Source organism: Gopherus evgoodei, chromosome 15 (assembly GCF_007399415.2).
Source record: "Gopherus evgoodei ecotype Sinaloan lineage chromosome 15, rGopEvg1_v1.p, whole genome shotgun sequence".
Taxonomy (NCBI): domain Eukaryota; kingdom Metazoa; phylum Chordata; order Testudines; family Testudinidae; genus Gopherus; species Gopherus evgoodei.
The window spans coordinates 10,066,491-10,087,766 of NC_044336.1; the positions used below are offsets into that span (position 1 = coordinate 10,066,491).

Here is a 21,276-nt window from a genome sequence, read left to right on the forward strand (position 1 = left end):
GTCACCATCCTAGAGTCTTTCCACTTGAGAAGCAATTGTTTGAAAATCTTTCCAAAAGATATTAGAACTTGATTCTGTAGTTTATTCTTTTATAACAGCGCATAAAGCTTCAAAGCCTCTTTGTAATAGAAGAACAAAGTTTAAAGCTTTAGAATACAGATACATGCCTTCTACATAGGATGGATTTCTGGAAGAGCTCTCCTACAATATACCACTCAACACAATTACACTGGTAGTCCAGGCAATGCAGACCTGCCAAGCCTACAGGTTTTCCCATAAGTTATGGATTTGCAGACACTTCTATGTGGAAATCTGCTGTTTCTCATAACCCCTGCCTCTAAGGATGGGCAATCAATTCATTATTCAGCATTTCACTAAACTGAAACAAAGTATCAACCTACTTTTATTCTAAGTGTTACTGTAGTGTTGGCACTTCCCCCCCGCCCGCCAAAAAAAAAAAAACCCACACACTATGTGCAAATTTCATGACCTACCTTAACGTGCCTCCTTCAAGGTTTATAGATCAAATTATGACCTTATACGGACCTCTGCAGTACCAGTTTCCATTAACCAACTACTTTCCATACAATTCTGGAGCCTTAAAATGCTAACTCAGTTCTACAGAAAGTGACTTTTTAATAGGAGCTCAGTGTAATTCAATGAAATTCACACACTGAGGTAGGAAATCCCTTGCAGGAGAGTTGGAATGGTAAAGCTCCCAGATCTCAGACCCAATATTTATTTGAACATGAATGTTTACTTCTACTTTATTTAGATCCTGATTAGAACCGAATAACAGTACTTTGTTTTTAATTTACACGCAAATTCAAATTACTTTCACAGAATTATTTTTGAAATCATAATTTTGAAAGAAGTTAGGAATCTCCTTTTCAAATCACAAAGATAACGTTACATGGAGTATTTTAGAACTGAACAGCTTCTATGGCATCATAAGCAGAAAGTGTTATTCAGGTGTCTGAATACATTCAATCTGAAAGTTTTCCAGAAAGCCAAGAACCTCTGCTGACATACAGTATTCCATATTAGCAGTAGTTTTGGATTAATGGTGATTTACATGGTCTTTGTTTAATGGAAACTATTAAACAAGTCCTGCCATGCTGTCACAACACCAGAATCCCAAGGAGTGTGCTTCCCCCTTCCCAAAATTTAAAAAACTGCTGTCTGACTTCCAACTTTAGGTGCACGTATACACAATACCAAAACAGTTCAGACTTTCATTATATAAAGCAACTGCTCACTGATATTCATATTATTTGTTGATTCTGTTTTGACTTTAGGCTACATTGTTAATGAACCTCTATGTGGAAAAGAATTTACAATCTTTTCTTCACATGTGTTACACATATTAGAATTTCTTCAGAGAAATTTGCAGCTCACCTATTTGCTAACAGACCTAGAGTGCCAACTGAGGATAATTAAACATACTTAAATAATAAGTATTAAAACATTAATAGCATTCTCATGTGCACAAATTCTTCAAGTGGTACAAAAACACTACCAATATATATGATTGTCACCATTACCTAAAAAATATAAGTACAAACATAAATGTACTATACTGAAAAATCTTGAGAGACTTATCAAGCGAGATTAAGACTGGAATCAAGTTTGGACATTTCAGCTCTGAAGTGTTATTTATAGAATAGGCAGAACAAATCTGACAATTAGAAATGCAGACAGTAACTACTTTGATATGAATCTCTTAAAACACAGGTTCATCACAAAAATAAATTATATACATTCAGCTTCTTAAGGGACTTTGTCCACTCCAAATAGAATTACAGGAATATTTTAAGGTTTAGTTTATACATTACAGGACTGCAGAAATACAAATCAGTGTGATCAATAATATTTTCAGTGATCACGTCATCTGTATAAAATATTCCAAACTGAGGTGGAGGGAAAATAGTTTTCAGTGGTCAGAATAGCTTAGAATCTGATGGACTTGTTATGCTCATCTTCAAATGATGTGGAAACTAAATTAGGCTCAGCGAACACAGAACCAACCAAAGGTCACTGAATCATAGACCTGGATTTGGATCATAGGGGAAAAAAAAAATTTTTTTTTTCCTGTAGACACAAGGCTATGGGTGAAATCCTGACTCTACTGAAGTCAATAGTAATTTTGAAAATGATGTAAACAAGAGTCCTCACTTTTTGCCTCCTTTTCAGAAATCTGACAAAAAAATAGGTTTCCCTGAACACAAAGAAGCTGAGAACTAGCTGATCTATATGCTAGTAGAGGGACCTACCTTTCATTGCTACTAAATCTATTTGCAATCAGTCTTCCTTCTAGCAACCACTAAAGTCTCATCAGACATTACCCTATTTCAAAACTTGAAGGCTGATATAAAATACTTTGCTTGTAGACATAAAATACATCACCACCATATGAATATCCATTTAAACAAAAAGTAGTTCTGGACGACATAAGGAAGAACCAGTGTTGCTGGGTGTAAAATTATTTGAAAATTATTTGGATTTGTGGGAATTGAAAGAGCAATCTTTTCGCAAGACTGGAATTTGTCTCCCACTATGTTTATATGCCTCAGAGTCTTTCACTGGGATACATGCCAAGAGACATGCTTGCCCTGAAACTACTGAGATTTCAAAGACCTTTGAGGTTATTAACAATGAGGCAAGCTTATTATCCTTAGCCTGGTACTTGCTGATACCTGCAGGCTGTCTTACCCTCTCAACAAGAAATATCCTAGACTTTTCATTTCAAGCACAAAGCTTTTGCAACACTTGAGCCATGTCTAGGAGGGTTGTTAGGGAAAAAAGGGTGGGATCTGGAATACTTGATTTGGAAGTTTTGTCACCCCAGTAATCAGAGCCATGATACATACTTCTATTTCAACTCATTGCAAAACAGCTGTGCTTGATCAGCCAGTTCTTAAAAGTTAGGCAAGTCATCACATTTTGTTGCATAAGGATGCTGCAACAACAGCTGAACACATTAGTTAACACATAAGGAACGATTCCAACAGAGAACACGATAGTCTAAACTCAAAAAGTTCCATGCTTACCATATTACAAATGTGAAATACCTTCTTATATATGTAGGCATCTACAACATACAGATAGTCTCTGAATTCAAAGCAATGAGATCAAAGCAAAACAACATGCAGTATGTGGCAACAAATAACTCAAGGAAGTGGGAGTTGCTCTTCACTAAAAAGGTTAATGGTGGCTAGATACTCAACACAATTAGTATTAACAAGGAGGAAGAAATGAAGCCAAAATGGGGAAAGAACAGGTTTAATTATATATAGATAAATTAGATGTATTCAAGTAGACAGAGCCTGATGAAATTCATCCTAGGGTCTTAAGGAACTAGATAAGGCAATCTCAGAACCATTATCAATTATCTTTGAAAACTTATGGAAGATGGATAAGGCTTCAAAGGACTGGACAAAAGTCAAACATAGTACCTATCTTTAAAAAAGGGAACAAAGAGGACCCAGAGAATTATAGACCAGTCAGCCTAACTTCGATACCCAGAAAGATGCTGGAACAAATTATTCAACAATGAATTTGTAAGCACCTAAAGGATAATAAGGTTGTAAGGAATAACCAACATGGATTTGTGAAGAACAAATCATGCCAAATCAACCTAATTTCTTCTTTGACAGAGTTACTGGCCTAGCAGAAATGGGGAAAGCAATAGACATGATATATCTTGATTTCTGTAAGACTTTTGACCCAATCCATGTGACAGTCTCATAAGCAAACTAGGAAATGTGGGCTAGATGAAATTACTATAAGGTGGGTGCACAAGTGGTTGAAAGAATGTACTCAAAGAGTAATCAATGGTTTGCTGTCAAACTGGGAGGGCATATCTAGTGGGGTCCCAATTATTTGAATAATGTAGTGGTGAATATGCTGGCAAAATATATTTATGGACCCCACGCTGAGAGCAGTTGCAAGTACTTTGGAGGATAAGATCAGAATTCAAAACGACCTTGACAAATCAGACAATTTGTCTGACATCAACAAGATGAAATTAAATAAATATAAGTGCAAAGTACTTAACTTAGGAAGGGAAAAATCAAATGCACAAATACAAACTGGGGAGTAACCGGTTAGGTGGTAGTACTGGTGAAAAGAATCTTGGGGTTATAGTGGATCAAATATTGACTGTGTGTCAACAATATGATGCAGTTGCAAAAAAGCTAGTATTCTGGACTGCATTAACAGGAATGTCATATGTAAGGCATGGGAAGTAAGTTTTCTGTTCTACTCAGCACTGATGAAGTCTCAGTTGGAGTACCATGTCCAAATCTGGGTGCCACACTTCAGGAAAGATGTGGACAAACTGGAGAGAGTGCAGAGGAGAACAACAAAAATGATTGAAGATTTAGAAAACCTGACCTAGGAGGAAAGATTAAAAAACTGGGTATGTCTAGTCTTGAGAAAAGACGACTGAGGAAGAACCTGGAACCAGTCTTCAAATATGTCCCCTGAAGATAAGACAAATAGTAATGGGCTTAATTTTCAGCAAGAGAGATTTAGGTTAGAGATAAGGAAAATCTTTCTAACTCTAAAGGTAGTTAAATTCTCCCTTCCAAGGGAGCTTGTGGAATCCCCATCATTGGAGGTTTTTAAGAACAGGCTGGACAAACACCAGTCAGAGATGGTCTAGGTTTACTTGGTCCTGCCTAAGTGCAGGGGCCTGGACTTGCAAGGTCCCTTCCAGCCCTATGTTTCTATGATTAACACTATGCATCATGACATATTCAGCACTGACTGAAAACTTGAAGGCCTAATAAATACACTGTTAGTAGTATAAAAGCCAGAGACAACTATCTGGAAGAGGCACAACAACTTCAGCTTGTATCAATACTCTACTCATCTCTGAATTACCATGTTACTCCAGTCTTTATGCCAAGATATACATCAGCTTCAGAACTAGAGTCAAGAAATGAGATACAAGTTAATGTTCAGAATCTCTCTTCAACCTGATGTTTCCTCAAGAGTCTCAACAATCATATGCAAAAAGATGCCTTTTAAAGAAAAGGATCATTATTTAAAATGTAACTTTATTCAAAGCTTCTTTGATAATGAATGCTACTACAATGCCTCAAGTGTATTACAATAACATCCCAGCTAACAAGAAAAGGTATCAGCCATATTTGTTTCAAGATGACCACCACACAGAGTGGATTTAAAGTGCTTCAAATATAATTAGGCTGGTATATTGACCTCTATTCCCACATGAGATATCTTAAGACATAACTCTCCACATGTGTCATGTTTGAAGCTTTTGTTTGCACTAGGTAAAGCTTAAAGTAGGTTATGGGCTTGGCAATTTTTCCAAAACTGCAAAATATTATACACACACAAAAAAGGCATACTGGACCTGATGCTCAGCTCACACTGATACTGACATAACTTCATTTGCTTTCTCTGGAATTACTCCTGATTTACATTAGATTGAAATCAAAACCAAGCCCACAGTATCTCATGTTTAACTAAACACATACATGAAAATTCTTCAGCCAACCAGCACTCTTAAGAAAGCTTTTGGACAGAATTAGTCAATACCATGTCTAAAGGAAAGGAGAATGTAGGCAAATACTGAATTTGGGCAGACTTAGATTAACTTTTTCATGACACAATAGTTAATCTACAAAAACATTTAAGTAGGAGGTAAGAGAGGAACTAATGTATGAAAAAATGATTAATTGAACCAGAGGGCAGGGAGATCTGTCTTAACAGCACATAAAAATAAAGATCTGATTACAGCAAATGTATTACATAATATCTCAATTTCTGAGACAATGCAAAATCTTGTTTGCATATTAAAAAACATGATCTGCCCTATAATTCTTTCAGGCATAACTTAAGTCCACAGTTCATAATTAGGTCAGTCTTACTAATGGTAATCATTAATAAAAGGCTAATTTACATGTAATACTAGGTAAATCAATGCCCCATTTACAGCATTAGCATTTTTACTAAATCCTACATGGGAGATACCAGGTGTATGAAAAGACCTTGAGATATAGCTGACTAGCAAGCTTATAGCCTCTCACAATGTACTTTACAGCTATTAAAACTTGTTAATTACCAATTTTTAAACACGCTACTCTTTACACTTTACCTTAACTTCATTTAGTGGCAGGCCTTTGCAGTTTTATTGTGAAACTAGCTTATTCAACATGTTAAAATTCATTAGCGTCAGAAAAACTAAATATTTTATTATAGTTTCACTTTTGCCCAGTATTAAATATACATTTATGACATTCATGAATGCATACAAAATTTTTTGAGGTAGTTTAAGTTTAAGAACCAGAAAGATGGAAATCAAATTCACTCAGGTGAAGCAATTTCATTTTCAACGTTCTTACTGGGTCTTGTTATACCCTGAAGATTCCAGGGAGTCATTTCTCAAATGGAAAGCATTATGTGCAGTAATTACTTATCATCAAACAAGTTCAACTTGTTCCACCAAGTGCTTGCCTAGTCATACCTAAGTCAAATTGCTGGTTTGCTTTTAGAACCTGAACCAAGGGTTTATTTTTCTTAGGCAATTTAAAAGAATTTTTTTACCCATAACAATAATATTTTTAAAATGTGCATTAAATTAGGCATATCTGTCTTGTACACAACTATTGCTTAGGGCCAATTATGGTTAATCAGGTATGCTACTTGACAGAGAATCAAATTTAGAAGCCTTATCTGTGATGAAAACTTTAGAAGGCATCTTATAACACCAGTAAGTGCAAGATGTGCACTTTGTGACAAAAACAAAATTATACCCAAGCTCCACCCTGGCATTAAAGAATTTTTAACAGCCAAAACAGCCACCCAGAAAGCCATTGCTAATACGTAGCGTCAGTGTTATAAACTAAGGCACATTAAGCCATGAACTAGTAGAAGCTAGCTCAAATCAACAAGTATGATCTTTAAAAAGCAAATTTTAGTATCATGAAACTGACAAAGCCTAATGTGTTTTCATGGAATGGGAAATATTTTAAGTCATATTACTGTCATAGATATTCAATCCTACACTACAAATGCATCAAGAGAAATAATACAGCATTTTGCAGTCAGATACTCCATGTCCAAAGAGCTCAGCTAGAAAACATTAAGAACATACACCGCAGTTTTACTTAACACAAGTTGTTTATTTGGCTCTTGATTCCCTTAGATCAAAAGGGCCAAAACTTGAAGTCTGATTTCAGTGTTAACTCACTTTCTACCCAAATTCTCACGCAAATTACCCTTTACTTACTAGAGGCTTTACTGAATAAGAAGTGAATGAAAGGAAAGAAACAATTCAATAAAGCTTCCATCTGGCCCCAGAATTGAAAACCAGAATTGAACTTCTTGTAGCACTGCTGACAATAAATTAGAAAAGGATGCAGAAAGTAAAAATATAATTTGACTGTAAGGCAACCTTTTGGCCATTTTAGCACTTTGTAGGATAAGGAGACATTACAAATCACTTCTCTAGACTAAGTTCAGGAATGCAGAACTCAAGCATAGTAATCAGGAAGAAAAACTACTAGCAAATATGCAGCTTTATTTAGAGTTTTTTCCCCTCAGTCTTTGGCTCTGTCTGTCTGTCCCAATCCCATCTACAATATAGCATCAAATGCAGTTCTCACAACCTTTTAATTAGGACTGACCACATAACATGTATCAACAATTCCCAATTCCAGCTCAACAATACTGGTTTAGTAAGAACGAAGTCCTAGGTATGGGCAGGGTTAAAAAGAATTTGAGTTTTCCCTTCCGTGAATTGAGGTTCTAAGGTGTATTAGATGTAATATACCTATGTTACTCAAGTTTAAAAAGCTGAATTTCAAATATTTATTGGGTCTAAATACTATTAATTGCCACAATGGACAACAAAATGTTTTGGTTTCAAATTTCTTACCTGTACAACTGACGACTGCACAGCTGCAACAAAACAGATGAAAACATTTGATTTATAAATTGAGCATTTTCTCCTCAGCCTAATGTGATTCTTGTGTAATACGTATTACGTAACAAAAGTGTTTCTTTAGGACTTGGGAATTCAAAGGCATAATCTGAAAAAAAAAATGTTGGTATTCTTTCACAGAACTAATTTTCAAAAAAATATAAAACTTTAGAGATCCAGTCAGAATTCATACTCAAGGCAAACAAATATAATTCATTATTACCATCATTCCACAATCTGTTTGCCTCTGCATTTACACTGGCAGGTAGGTGCACTTTTTTGACACATTTGCTTTAAAAAATTTGATCCTCTCAAAAAAAGACTCCACATTGCAGAGAGTTTGAAAGAACACAGAAAAAAACCTCTGCTCCAAAGAGCTTTTAAGGGACAAGTGGAAACAGGAGCCCACAAGAAAACAATGCTAGACAGCATGACAGGCTGTGGTATCATCAAACTGGCTGCCTAACCATTGCTAAGTTTTTTTGGAGGCATCACAGCAAAGACAGTTTTAACAAGGGATCATAAGGAGGACAATGAGGTGGCTTCATGGGCAGTAATTCCTATGCATGAGGGGCAGCATACGAGAAAGTACAAAGATGTTTGTTTGAAAATTTAATATGCAGGCAATGAAGGCTGGCTGTATTAGCTGACCGGAGGTAGGAGTTGACACCTCAAAGCATATGAGAGATGATAGATAGCATGTAATTAGGCTGTGAAATGTCCTTAAAGTAAAAACAAGCAGCTTACATTTGATGAAATGGAGAAAGGGTAGCAAGAGGGGTGATGAAAAGAGGGTGAAAGCGATGAGCCAGGAAAGAGATTTTTGAAGGAGCATTTCAAATGGATGTGAGTGGGACATTACATTTGTCAGGGCCAGGGAAGAAAATGTTGCAAGATGATGAGAGCCTGGATTACATTAAAGCTGTGTGGATGAACAGGAAAGGCCATATCCCAGAGACGTTATACAGAAAGAATCTGCAAAATTTAGACACAGCCTGGATCTGAGAATCTAGAGAGAGGCCTACACTGAAGATCAAAAAGGGAGGGCGAGGGGAGGGCTTGCAGAGAAGATTAGGAGACCGATTTGCCATGCTGAGCTTGAGCTAGTGGCTAGACATCCACAAGGAGATATCAAAAAGTCAGGCCAAGATTTTTGTCTAGAACAGAAAGAGAGAAGTTCAGAATAGATGTAGAACTGTGAGTTGTCCTATGGATGACAGCTGAATGTATTTGCAAAGGAGATAACCCAAAAACAAGGTGTGGCAAAAGAAGAGAAGTAGATCAAGGGCAGTGCCCTGTGGAACTCCCACAGAAAGTTGGAGAGCAGATGAGGAGGATCCTCTGAAGATGATGCTGGAGGAGTAATTAGAGAGGTAAGAGAAGAACCAGTAAAAAAATGAGTCCCGGAAGCAATGGAGGATAAGATTTCAAGAAGAGGAGTGTGGTTGATTATGTCAAAGCAGCTGACAGGTTAAAGAAGAGTAAGTCATTAGAGACTTTGGTAACAGCCATTTTAATTAAATGCAAGGGAAAGAAACCAGGTTTGGAGAGGGTCTAGGAAGGAAATGGAAGAAAACAACTCATTCAGTGAGCTTAAGGAAGAAGGTGGATGGGGCGATAGTTGCAGAGTCAAATGGGGTCACTGGTGGGTTTTCCATAAGATGGGAGAGCCTAAAGCATGCTTGTGTTATGAGAGGAAAGACTGACTAGAGAGTGAGAGATTAAAGAGAAGGGCAAGGAAGGGGATGAGAGTGGGTGCAAGGGAGGTGAGGAGATTGGATGGAGTAAATGGAGGAGGTTGAGGAGGAGAGCAAATAAGAAACGAGAGAAGAAGAAGAGTTGGAGAGGAAGGGCAGGAGGTGAGAAGGAAGGGAGAAGTTCATGTGGTATTTTGCAGATTTTCTTATTGAAGAAGTGAGAATCTGTGCAGAGAGAGAAGTGGGGGCAGAAGGGTGCCAGGGTGCAAGGAGGGAATCAAAGGTGGTGAAAAGGCAGCTGAGATTTCAAATATCGGATTCAATTAGGATAAAGAAGTAGAGTTGCTTAACTAGGAAGATGGCAGAAGTCTAAGTGGAGAGAACAAATCTGTAGTGAAGTCAGTCAGCACGATCACAGGATTCCCACCAGACACACTCAGCAGCAGGAGAGCAGAAGCGGAAGAAGAGGATGTCAGAGGAGGCCAAACATTTGCAGGATTTGGGGGAATTTTTCAAAAGGAAAAAAAACACCTTTCAACATCCTTTGTATAAAATGAAACAACACACTTAAGATTCCAACAGCTATTTATACTTGGCACAAACCTCCAAATGGATCTGCTTAAGTCCCTCCAACGATTTTTCACTGAAATAATTCGTAACTGATCTGCAATGTTACAAAACGATTTTAAGTCCAAACATGGCAATTCCTTCAACTTATATTTAGAAACAGACCACCTAAACAGACGTATGTTGTACTTTTAAAGTGACAGAAAAAACTTACAAGTTTATGACTAAGAGATTCTCGGAACAAATTTCTAACATTAATTAATGTTCATTAAATGGGTACAGGAAACACAAACAGCCTATTTTCCTACAAGCACTTAGAAGTATTATTTCTGCAGAATTATAAAATAACATTTTTGTAACAGAATAAGGCTATATGTAATGACATAATTCTAACATTTTTCCAATTTGGTTTTATCTTTAGGCAATAGCATTTTTGCATTCCCACTACTGTAATACTTAAATTGTCTGCATCAATTTCCAGTTTCTAGTACTACAATTGCCAAATTACACTCTCTCTAGATTTTTCACTTTAGACAGGTTTCTCAGAATCTCTGAGTAGAAAGCATACTCCTCCAGAAAGAGGATTTTTTTCACTCACCAGCCACATCCCATTTTCACTGATGGCAAACATAAGACAGGTCAAGACTGATAGTTTCGCTTACTCTTTTAAACTCACTACCTTTAATAGATTTTCTTACAAAACATACTTAGCTTCTATGTACAACCATTACATTAATAAAATAATTACTTTAAGTACCACTGTTACACTGCTGACATGCACAAGTACTTTTCATAATAGTGCATCTGAACAACTTCAGGAGTCAAAAAAGCAGACCTATTTACTACCTACTTACCTCTTGTTCCCCTTCCTAAGTTCAGGTCCCCTGGGATACAAGAGTTAGGTTGGATATCAGAGCTTTGGAAGAAATGAGACAAACTAAACAAACAAAATTCTGTAAATTCATTTGATTAATAAACATTTTAAAAATTTTACAGAATTTTGTTTCTTTACTTTTATTCAGATTTACATTCAAAGGCCTAACTATCCACTGCTTTGAATCTTGTGTAATTATTTATACCTATCAGTATAGAGTAAATTTAAAATGCTACTACTAGTGTGAGTGATCCCGGAAACCCAATAGATACTAGTGTGAGTGAGTGGCAAATTACAATTTGCTGGTGTTTTACAATCATTTTGCACAGGTGTACACACCACCACCCATTCCAGTGAAGGCTGAAGAGAGAATAAGTAACTCCACCAACTAATTTATGGCAATCATGCTGGTTACATATGCTAAATTTAATATATATAAACTGCATTTCTGGACCAAAATTAAATAAGTGAAAAATTACATCAATCCAACTCAAATAGCAATGTGAGAAAAGGCAGAAAGATGCTTCATTCAGTAGTAGTCTGGCAAATCGTCGTGGTTAAACCACACTTTTGACAATGTCTTCTCTATTCTTGCTTGAGAGTGACCACAGGTGGTCTCACTTTCATGATTACTCATGGATTTAGATCTGAGGTATATAACCTCATCAAGTAAAGTGTGAAGGGTTGGCAGCACTGATGAAAACAAACACAAATCACAAGAGAAGAGAAGAGAAGTTCTCTAAGATGGAGATTTTCATAATTATACTGGAGAGGTTTCTGAAAGATTATACATTAGAAAGAAACATGATAACTTAGATAATGTTGTCTTTATACCTATTATTCTCTGCTGCTAGTTTGTACAGTGCATGGGTGATCTCAGCACAGGCAAGAATGGCCCCATGGCGAGTGTGCAAATCTGTGCCCACTGCTAATGGTAGCAGTCTTGGCAAAACTGCAAGAAATGAGATAAAAATAGTAATTACATATTATATGTAAACACTTCTGTCTAGAAATTAATGTGGAAAAATCATTTCTAGAAAAGTCAGCTTCCCCAGAGCTGTATCTTAGAGAGATACAGAGCAAGAACATTTTCAGATCCCTAAATCTGAAAATCAGTTTTAAAAATGGGGATAAGATTTTCCTGTGTCATCAAAATACATCAAGAATTTCCATTTCCAAAGTTAGATTTTTCAGTTTGGTGTAACAAAAATGGTTCCCCACCCAAAGACACACTATGAGCAAATACTTCCTTTAGCTCTCTATTAGCCACATATTAAATGCATTGTATTTCATTTTATCTACACTAACCACACATGTTGGAAAGATTTATAGAACTCTGTAGCTTGCTAGCTGCTACGTGTGCTAATCGAGATATCTTTGGATTTCAAGATGCTCTCAGTCATTTCTTGATTTTTTTCGTTTATGCATAAAGTGGTTCTTCAGTTGCTTTAGTCTGTTGTTTTAAACATTAGTCACTTTACATTTTGGACTGGCTTTAACCTCAACTTGAAAATTCTGCTGCCTTTTCCTCTCCCTAATTTCCTAAATGTCACTGTAATTCATTAAACGAAAGTTTTAACGCCATCAGAATTACAGCACCACTATATCTGGTTGTGGGGAAAATCTTGCTTAATCTCTTATTAAGCCATACTAACTTGTATTATGTTTAAGTCTTGTTTTGTTGGTATGTTTTTGCTATGTGCCCAGAGACGCTTGATATGGGGTGTCATATAAAACACAGAAATATTGCTACTTACCCACATTTGTCATATACTCAGGGACCTGTGGAGTGAGGTTATGCAGAGCCTTGGTTGACAGTTCTCGAATAACACTGTGGAGATTAAAGAAAGTTTTTTGTTCAGCTTCCATAAATCACTGTAGTATCAGTTACTGACTGCTGCTCTTCATAACAAAAACGGTTACATATTATGACGCCATCCTGATCTGCACAGACCAACCCCTGCACAGCACAGAATCCTGATGAATTCAATAGGCTCCATACAGGCCTAGTACTACACCCTTGTTTCAGGGCTTATTTCAATACCTCAAGTTTCCTCTGTCTTTTTGCGTGTGAGAGAATTTAACATTTTTCCAGCGAAGAAACGTATTTGCATTATTAAATGTAGGAATGAAAAATGAATCCACTTCATATATATTGTTTGAATGATATATATTGGGACGCTCTTCAGTAGATACTGTATCCCACACTAGCCCACACACACTAAAAGACCCTCAAAGGACACAAAAGGATAGAAATGTTGACTAAACTATAGGCTATACAATAATGTAAGAAACAAACGTGCTCTGAGAAACCATGTTAAGGAAATCCACAGGTGCCTTCCACAGATAATGAGAAATGTTTTACCTTCGTTTTTAATGTTGTTATTCTCCCTTGCTGATTTCTACTCTTAATTCAGGGAGAGTCAAACTACCTTTTATATAGAATACTGGCTAAATTAATTTTTTCTTAAGAGTAAGGAAATCAGAAATAAAAAAAAAATTTTGTTGCTGTAGATGTTTTTTGTCATGGTCTAGCAAAAGAAAAGGATAATTGTGGTCCCGGAGCAGCAAGATCATAGTTACAGCTTTTTAAATTTAAGTTTACAGGTACCGCACTCTTACTTCAAGTGTTATTGGTTTTTATTTCTTTTATTTTTTTTTAAAGAAAGAATATTGAAAAACCAAGTAAATAAGCTTAGACTCGTTTTAAAATATGTATATCTAACAGCTCACAAACTCCATAAGATTAATCACAAAAGCTCTGTGTAACATATATATTATTAAATATACATTTTCACCACATCGTGCAATATCAATAATTATTACAAGTTGATGAATGGCGAGGGGGAAGTCAAAGGAAATCCAACATACACCAGACATATACAAACTATTATTGCTTCACTTCTGTGTGTCATTCTATTTGCAACAGAACTTTTAGCAGACTGTTTTGTGTAATCATTCTAGAAGAATAAACACTTGAGTTTGGTTTTTTTAAACATAATACGTCAAATATCAGAAATCTTAATTAAAAAAATCATCCATTGGCTCCAAGTATCAAAGATTCCCTAACAGTCAACATATTTTGTGCAACCTATTTTTAAAAATATTAATTTACATGGAAATTAATCAACTAGTTTACTTCTCAGAATTGATTTAGTCTGGGATTTCAAAAGGAGCCTAGAAGAGTTACGTGCCCAACTCCAATTGAAAATCCTTAGGCTTTTCTTAAAGATCAAGCCTCAAAATACACCCTCACAATTCTCTAACAGAAGTTTCTTCTTATTCTACTTCTAATATTTCTTGATTCTGCAACACTTACAACACAGTGAAATTACAACAGAAAGGACAAACTTCTGAATTCTGAGTGTCCCACACAGACACATGTATGAACAAACATTTAATCAATGTGAACTTGAACAAAACCGTGACTAAGACAATAAGTCTCACAAAGAGATAAATGGGTGCTTTGCTTTTTCCCCTTCATTTCTCCATGCCAAAACAAGAGATTTTAAGGAGAACACTGCTTAGCATTCCTGAAGTAAATTACCATTAAAAAATGTTTCCGATTTTTAATTCAAACATCCAATCCAGTTGAGAGTTGTCACGTAAAAAAGCATGGCTAAAGTCTATGACTATCTATTTCCACACCACAAAATAAGACACCACTCAATGTTATGGAACATGGCATTTTCCCAAACACTAGTGGCCCAAACCAGGCAGCCTGCAGTTAGCTCTTGGCTACATGAATAAAAACTTAATGCTGAAAGAGACAAAGGGAGAGGAAAAGCAAAACAAATATGGATGGTAGCACCTCAGGGCTCATCTCAGATCTTCCAGGAACATCATCATGAGCAGTAATAATAGTTTATAGTAGTGTTTCATCACTTTTGTGTTATACATACACATTTCTATCTTCATGCAACAATGCAACATTTAACTTCACGTATTAAGTCTACTTAATGAATGATAATTGTATGGTGATGATGTTTACACTCAGATCTACTATGTAATGTATTAAATACTGATGCGTTTTATTCATCTCCTAAAACTAAGTTTAAATGTCACGAAAACTAAAAACATGTTTTAAGTGAAGCTTTCCAACAATGGGGAAGTGCCCATATTCACCTCCCTGTTGTTGAAAAAATCACAAGTGTTGGAATAATTTCATTATGTCCATGCAATCCATGATGTCATTACATAGGGGCCAAATCTGAGTGCTGTTGTGACTCCATGAGTAAGTGGGAGTGCTCTTCATGCCCTGCTAGAAAGTTTTGAGGCACCTCCCCACACTGAAAACCACTGATGTAAACCATTGCCTGCCCAAACAAATACATTAGCAATTCTAATATGTTAACATTTTTTTTTAAATGTTATCATTCAGGGAAAAAACAGTTGTTATGAATTTCCAAGATTAAAAAGGAGCACAAATCTGCTAATACTTTAAAAAACAGCTTTCAAAGTGGCCTGTTTTATTTAAAAAATAATTACCATAATATGATTTTTAAAAGTTCTAAGGAATATGATTCAGTCCCTTAGTCCTTGATTCAGGAAAATATAACCAGCATTTGTAAGCCTCAGCACAATGGAATCCAATCCTGATCGAGGCTTCTAGTTCCTACCACACTACAGATAAGAACAAATAGACAACAACCACCCTCTCCCTTTAAAGAAAGATAACTAAAGAGTTTGGAAAAATAAAATTTACAGAATATTTGACTTCCAGATAATATTAAGTTATATGTTTGAAACATACCCATCCCAATGGTTGATCTTCGTGTTAACCAGGTGATCAATCATTGATTGTGTATACTCAGGAAAACTAGCAATGTACACGCTGAAAAAGAAATAAGTACATCCATATATATAAAAGAATACAAAATGTATATCAGTTTGAATCTTGGCACATACAGTAGAACCTCAGAGTTATGAACATCTCAGGAATGGAGATTGTTCGTAACTCAAATATTTATAACTGAACAAAATACCATAGTAGTTCTTTCAAAAGTTTACAGTTTGAACATTGACTTAATACCACTTTGAAACTTTACTATGAAAAAGAAAAATGCTGCTTTTAACCATCTTCATTTAAATGAAAGCAGCACAGAAACAATTTCGTTACCTTGTCAATTTAAAAAAAATCCCTTTTTTTTTAAGCAGTTTACGTTTAGCACAGTACAGAATGGTACTGGTGCTGCCTGACTGCATATTTCCAGTTCCAAACTGGTTGACTGGTCAGTTGGTAACTCTGCTGTTCGTAACTCTGCGGTTCTACTGTACTGCTTTGAAGATTTTGACGCATTGCTTTTAATGCAATAAACAAAAAACCTTCAAAATGTACTACCTATTTGTCTATTAAAAGGGGTGCATAAAAACATGATATTCCACATTATGTAACATTCATTATGTTAATATTTACAATACTTTTGTAAAATACTTTGAAATTATCAGTGAAAACCATTGTATACACACATAAAGAATTAAATGATCAATAAATACTAGAAAAAATAAACTGCTTATAGATTTTACTGTTTAAATCCAATGATTAATACATTCTACATTTATAATTATTTTCAAGATTAGATTGGGGGAAGAGCTTTTTTTGCAAGTATATAGTACAGTATTATTATACTATATTGGCATAGTATGTGAATCATCCCCCTCTAGTGCTAGTGTACATGGAGGACAGTCTATTATTACTATGAGTTACTCCATTAGCTCAAGTGACCAAGATCTGTGCAGTGGATATAAAGGTTCCAACTCTACTGCTGATCCACAGAGGTGTTAAAAAAAAACTGAAAAACATGAACTCCATCATGTGGTATCAGGCTGACACCCACATACCTCTACAGGTCTGTCCACCTCCCCATTCCCGTTCCACTGGTTTCAGTCCAAGTCCTTTGCTCAGTCATTTCAGTTCCCCAACATCCTCATATGAGTGCCCTACCTACGGAATCCCATTCTCCAATCCCTGTTCCCCTACCTGGCTACCAGTTTCCTTGCCGAGTCATTCCCAACCTCCCATTACCCAGTCCCACTCTCCCTGACCAGCTAGGCCCCATCTCCTTGTTCAGACAATCTCAGTCTTTCCATCTCAGCCTCCTTGCCTAGCCAGTCTCAGATTCCCATCTACCCCAACTTCCAGTTCAGATACCCAGATCCAGCATGACCTGCATTTCACAGCTGCAACTGCTCACACCTGGGCTGGAACACACCCAATGCTGACAGAATGTTTGGGGAATTAGCTGCTAAAGTCTCTACTGAGTATGTATGAGGTGTGATTTTGTAAAGGCTTATAACTTGGCCAAATTTGGGCAGATTTTCACTGGAATGGCAAAAGGTACATCTCTGATACAAAGCCCCTCCCCTCCCCCGGCCAAATTTTAAGTGCCCGCTCTAAAGCATAGGTACATCAGAGCTTCTCAAAGACAAAATCACCAGATTTTTTTTTTAAATGGACAAAACACTGTTTTTCATTGTTCTCAGAAATGGCCAAAGCATTACTACTGAAATTAGACATTCAGCATAGAAAATTTTCAGCCCAAATAGTTACGTTTAGCAAAGTTATAAGAAACTGAAAACTGGGTCTTTATTGGAAGTGTGGGCAACTTTAATAATATGCAGGGCTACCCGCCCGTCTAACAATATAGTAAAAATTATGAGGCGGCAATATCCCTACAACTTTTTATATATGCTGTTGTATCTCTGAAATATGCCTTCATTAATGAAAATAGTCAAATGCAGAAATTATTTCTACCAGTTCAAGGCATAGAACAACACACACCCAAAGTCAGAACTTTATTAATGCTCTGATTCCTCAAAGGAAGTTATGTACCCACTTTTACACCCAGACACAGTACCTTTATAGTTATTGGGAATCTATGCAGGCGTAAGAGTCACGTGACAGAACTCTGTGAAGGGCTGAGATTCTAAATCAGAACTATGGACTCTGTACACCATGTTACTGCTTTTTAAAACTACCTAAGCAATTATACCTAAGCAATCAAGGAGAGAGGCCCTGTCAGAGAGGTCCATTCTTCCATCCATAACGTAATGGTACATATTTTCTATATAGACAATTTAATATATACCTATCCCCTTGTGTTTTGATGTCATTCACACAAAGAATTAAGGAACTAATGAAGTATTCACCCAATTAATTACAGCTCAAACGGGATGACAAAACACACTTTAGGAACAAAAACTTGTTTAAGAATAGTGAATACGGTTTTAAGGAATCACACTTTAGTAACTAAGTGAAATTCCTTTTAAAGTGATCAGTGCAGCAGCAATTAAGAAAAGAAAAAAGCAGCCATAGGATCTAGAGTGAGCTGTGAAATATTTTGTTATCAGCTTTGTAAGCAGGCAAAATAAAGCAGGACTTTTTAATTTAGAATATTTTTGCCCTTAAGCAAAAGAAACATTTTTATCACCTATGCTTAACACCACACTGAAAGTCACAATGAAAAAGAGAGCTGAACCAGAGAGCTTGGAAGAATAGACAGCAGTATAGGCATCAACAAAATAAAACAAAAAGTGAAGAGAAACAAATGTCTCACTATCCCCAAGCCAGAAAAATCTACTATTTCGTTTAAGGCTGTGTACATTTTTAAAGTTTAAAAGTAGTAGACCATATGCTCTGCAGGTGCAAATTGGTGCAGTTCCACAGACTTCAGAGAATATGATCAATTGCATTTCCCTAGTTTGGTTTGGTTGAAGATAGGCTAGCTGGGGGATATAAGCAACATGTAAAATAAGGATGTGGACTAGGGAAAGAAAAGAGTAGGCATAAGGTGGGAATTATGTACAAACACAAAGAATGATCACTTAAATGAAAAAACAAAACAAAAAACACTATATAGCCCAAGCAAAGTGAATAGGATCACAATAAGACGACTGGGAAACATTAAACCTGTTATTCTGCTTTGTGGGAATTTAAAAGCAGGTACGTGTACAGAAAGTGCCGTTTCCCCATTTGTAAAAGCAGCAAAGAATCCTGTGGCACCTTATAGACTAACAGAGGTTTTGGAACATGAGCTTTTGTGGGTGAATACCGTATTCACCCACAAAAGCTCATGTTCCAAAACCTCTGTTATTCACCCACAAAAGCTCATGTTCCAAAACCTCTGTTAGTCTATAAGGTGCCACAGGATTCTTTGCTGCTTTTACAGATCGAGACTAACACGGCTACCCCTCTGACACGTTTCCCCATTTGTTTTCCTGGCATTTGGTCTGTAGCTCTATACTGTCTGACTAGGCATGACGCCCCCCATTGTTATATATGTTATATTTTTAAATGCATAATTCCTTGCATGATGTGTGCAATAGCCATTCTTTTTCACCTCCCCTTACTGAGATAGAACAGGACACTGAAACAGAGTGGGCGGAAATACAGGGTAGCCAAAACTGCAACATGCTTCTAACTTTAAGATGGCTCTCCATATAGTGCAACAGTAAAGAGGAGTGTAGTCACAGAGAAAAGGGAATACTTAAATCATTACACTGCTAGCTGAGTAGGCTTAAGTCAAGATACAGTGCACATAGCAGAGCAACACATCTTGAAGAAAACTCGAAAAAAAATATGCTCAATATAAATAAGTTAATAGTCTACACTGCAACATAAGCCTGTGCTTGAGCCCAGGCTCAAGCATAGCCCCCATTGTGTCTACACAACAATTGTACTAACCTAGGGCTTGGACCCAGGGTCCCAGGACCCTGCAAGGCTGGAAGGTCTGAACTTGAGTTAAGCCAGGACGTAGGGTCCAAGCCCTACTGCTTTACAGTGCTGATGCAGCCCAACTTGACTTGAGTCCCGGGAGTCAGCCAGAAAAATCCCACAATTCCATGGGACAAGTTCCTTAGTTCTTTCTATCCCAACAATCTGCAATCCAGTCTTTTGAAAATGAAAGCCACCCTCACTTCGTGAATGGCAGCAGTCTGGTCAGCATTAACCCATTCTCTTCTGATCACCAATCCACAAGCACACTATCATAGAGCCTCCTGAGTTTGCAATGGAGAGCGAACCGACCAAGTCTTTTGCTAAGCAAGTTGCTTCAAATTTCCTGTAACATCAGGGTTGGCAGCAAAGTTTTCCCACGGTGCAGCATGGTCCTAGGACTAGAGCGACCACTTTTGGGGGCTGGGGACAAAGGGGATGAGGCGCTAGCGAACCTAGCATATGGTTACTATAACTCAGGTCTGTGTATTGCAGCATGGAGGCCAGAGCCCTAGGCTCGAACACAGATTAGAAAAATGTCTTAATGTAGGATTAAAATATAATGTAGATGCACAAGCCCTGGGCTTCCTAACATGGGTCAGCTGACTCAAGTCCGCTAACCCTGGGCTTACATTGCAGTGAAGACATACCCTGAATCTTGCCAAACTCGGTCTTGATACCTTCTTGCAGTAAGTTCCATAAATTAAGTTTGTATTGGGAAATTAATATTTCCTTGTATCAGTTTTAAATGTGTTTTCTGTTTCACTGAATGTCCCCTTACTCTTGTATTAGGAGAAGATTAATAGGAGACCCTCTCTAATCCATCTCCTCTCTAAACTAAACAGTCCTGGCCTTTCAATCTCACTTCATAAGGAAGTCTCTGTGCTACCAATCATTTTTATCACCTGACTTTGAACCCCTCTATTTCCATGCTAGCAGTGTTTTTACATGGGTTACAAGAATTGAACATAGTATTCCAGCTAAAGACACACCGTTGATTTACAACAGCATTTTCATTATTTAAATATTATTCTCCATCCAATTCTTTATGCAGCCTACACAACAACATTTTCTTTGCTTTTTCAACTACTGCTGCACACTGAGTCAAGATTTTCAATGAGCGGTCCATCATGATGCCTTTGTCTTTATCATTAGTGTTTACAGCTAATATAGAAATTATAGCTTGTCTATATGGCAAGCTACTGCACAGCAAGCCACCATGTGTATCTAGAGTACCAGCTTGCTGCACAGTAATCTCCTATGTGGACACTTCTACAGCACAGTGAAAGTCTCGGAATTCAGCTTAGAGTACTGTGTTTTGAAGTAGTAGCATACTAAGCCACAGTCCAAGACTTTCACTGCAATATAGCAGTGTCCACACAAGACACTACTACACAAGAAGCTGGTGCATTGTAGATTCACACACCTGGCTTCCTCACAGTAACTTTCCATGTAGACAAGACCTCAGCAA

At 36.9% G+C, this 21,276-nt stretch overlaps 1 protein-coding gene across 9 annotated transcripts in view; it reads right to left on the bottom strand.

Moving 5' to 3' along the window:
* The window catches only part of TBCD (tubulin folding cofactor D), a 228,936-nt gene that overhangs the window by 81,833 nt on the left and 125,827 nt on the right, over positions 1-21,276 (bottom strand). For 7 of the 9 annotated variants that reach the window (XM_030534204.1, XM_030534199.1, XM_030534201.1 and 4 more), the window contains 6 exons: positions 15,846-15,926; positions 12,850-12,923; positions 11,927-12,044; positions 11,073-11,102; positions 10,255-10,315; positions 7,910-7,932 (listed from right to left, as the gene is read on the bottom strand). In XM_030534204.1, the coding sequence (XP_030390064.1) occupies positions 7,910-7,932; positions 10,255-10,315; positions 11,073-11,102; positions 11,927-12,044; positions 12,850-12,923; positions 15,846-15,926 (387 nt within the window). The remainder of the gene's footprint in view (positions 1-7,909; positions 7,933-10,254; positions 10,316-11,072; positions 11,103-11,926; positions 12,045-12,849; positions 12,924-15,845; positions 15,927-21,276) is intronic. The other 2 variants (XM_030534205.1, XM_030534206.1) reach the window with 2 other exon arrangements.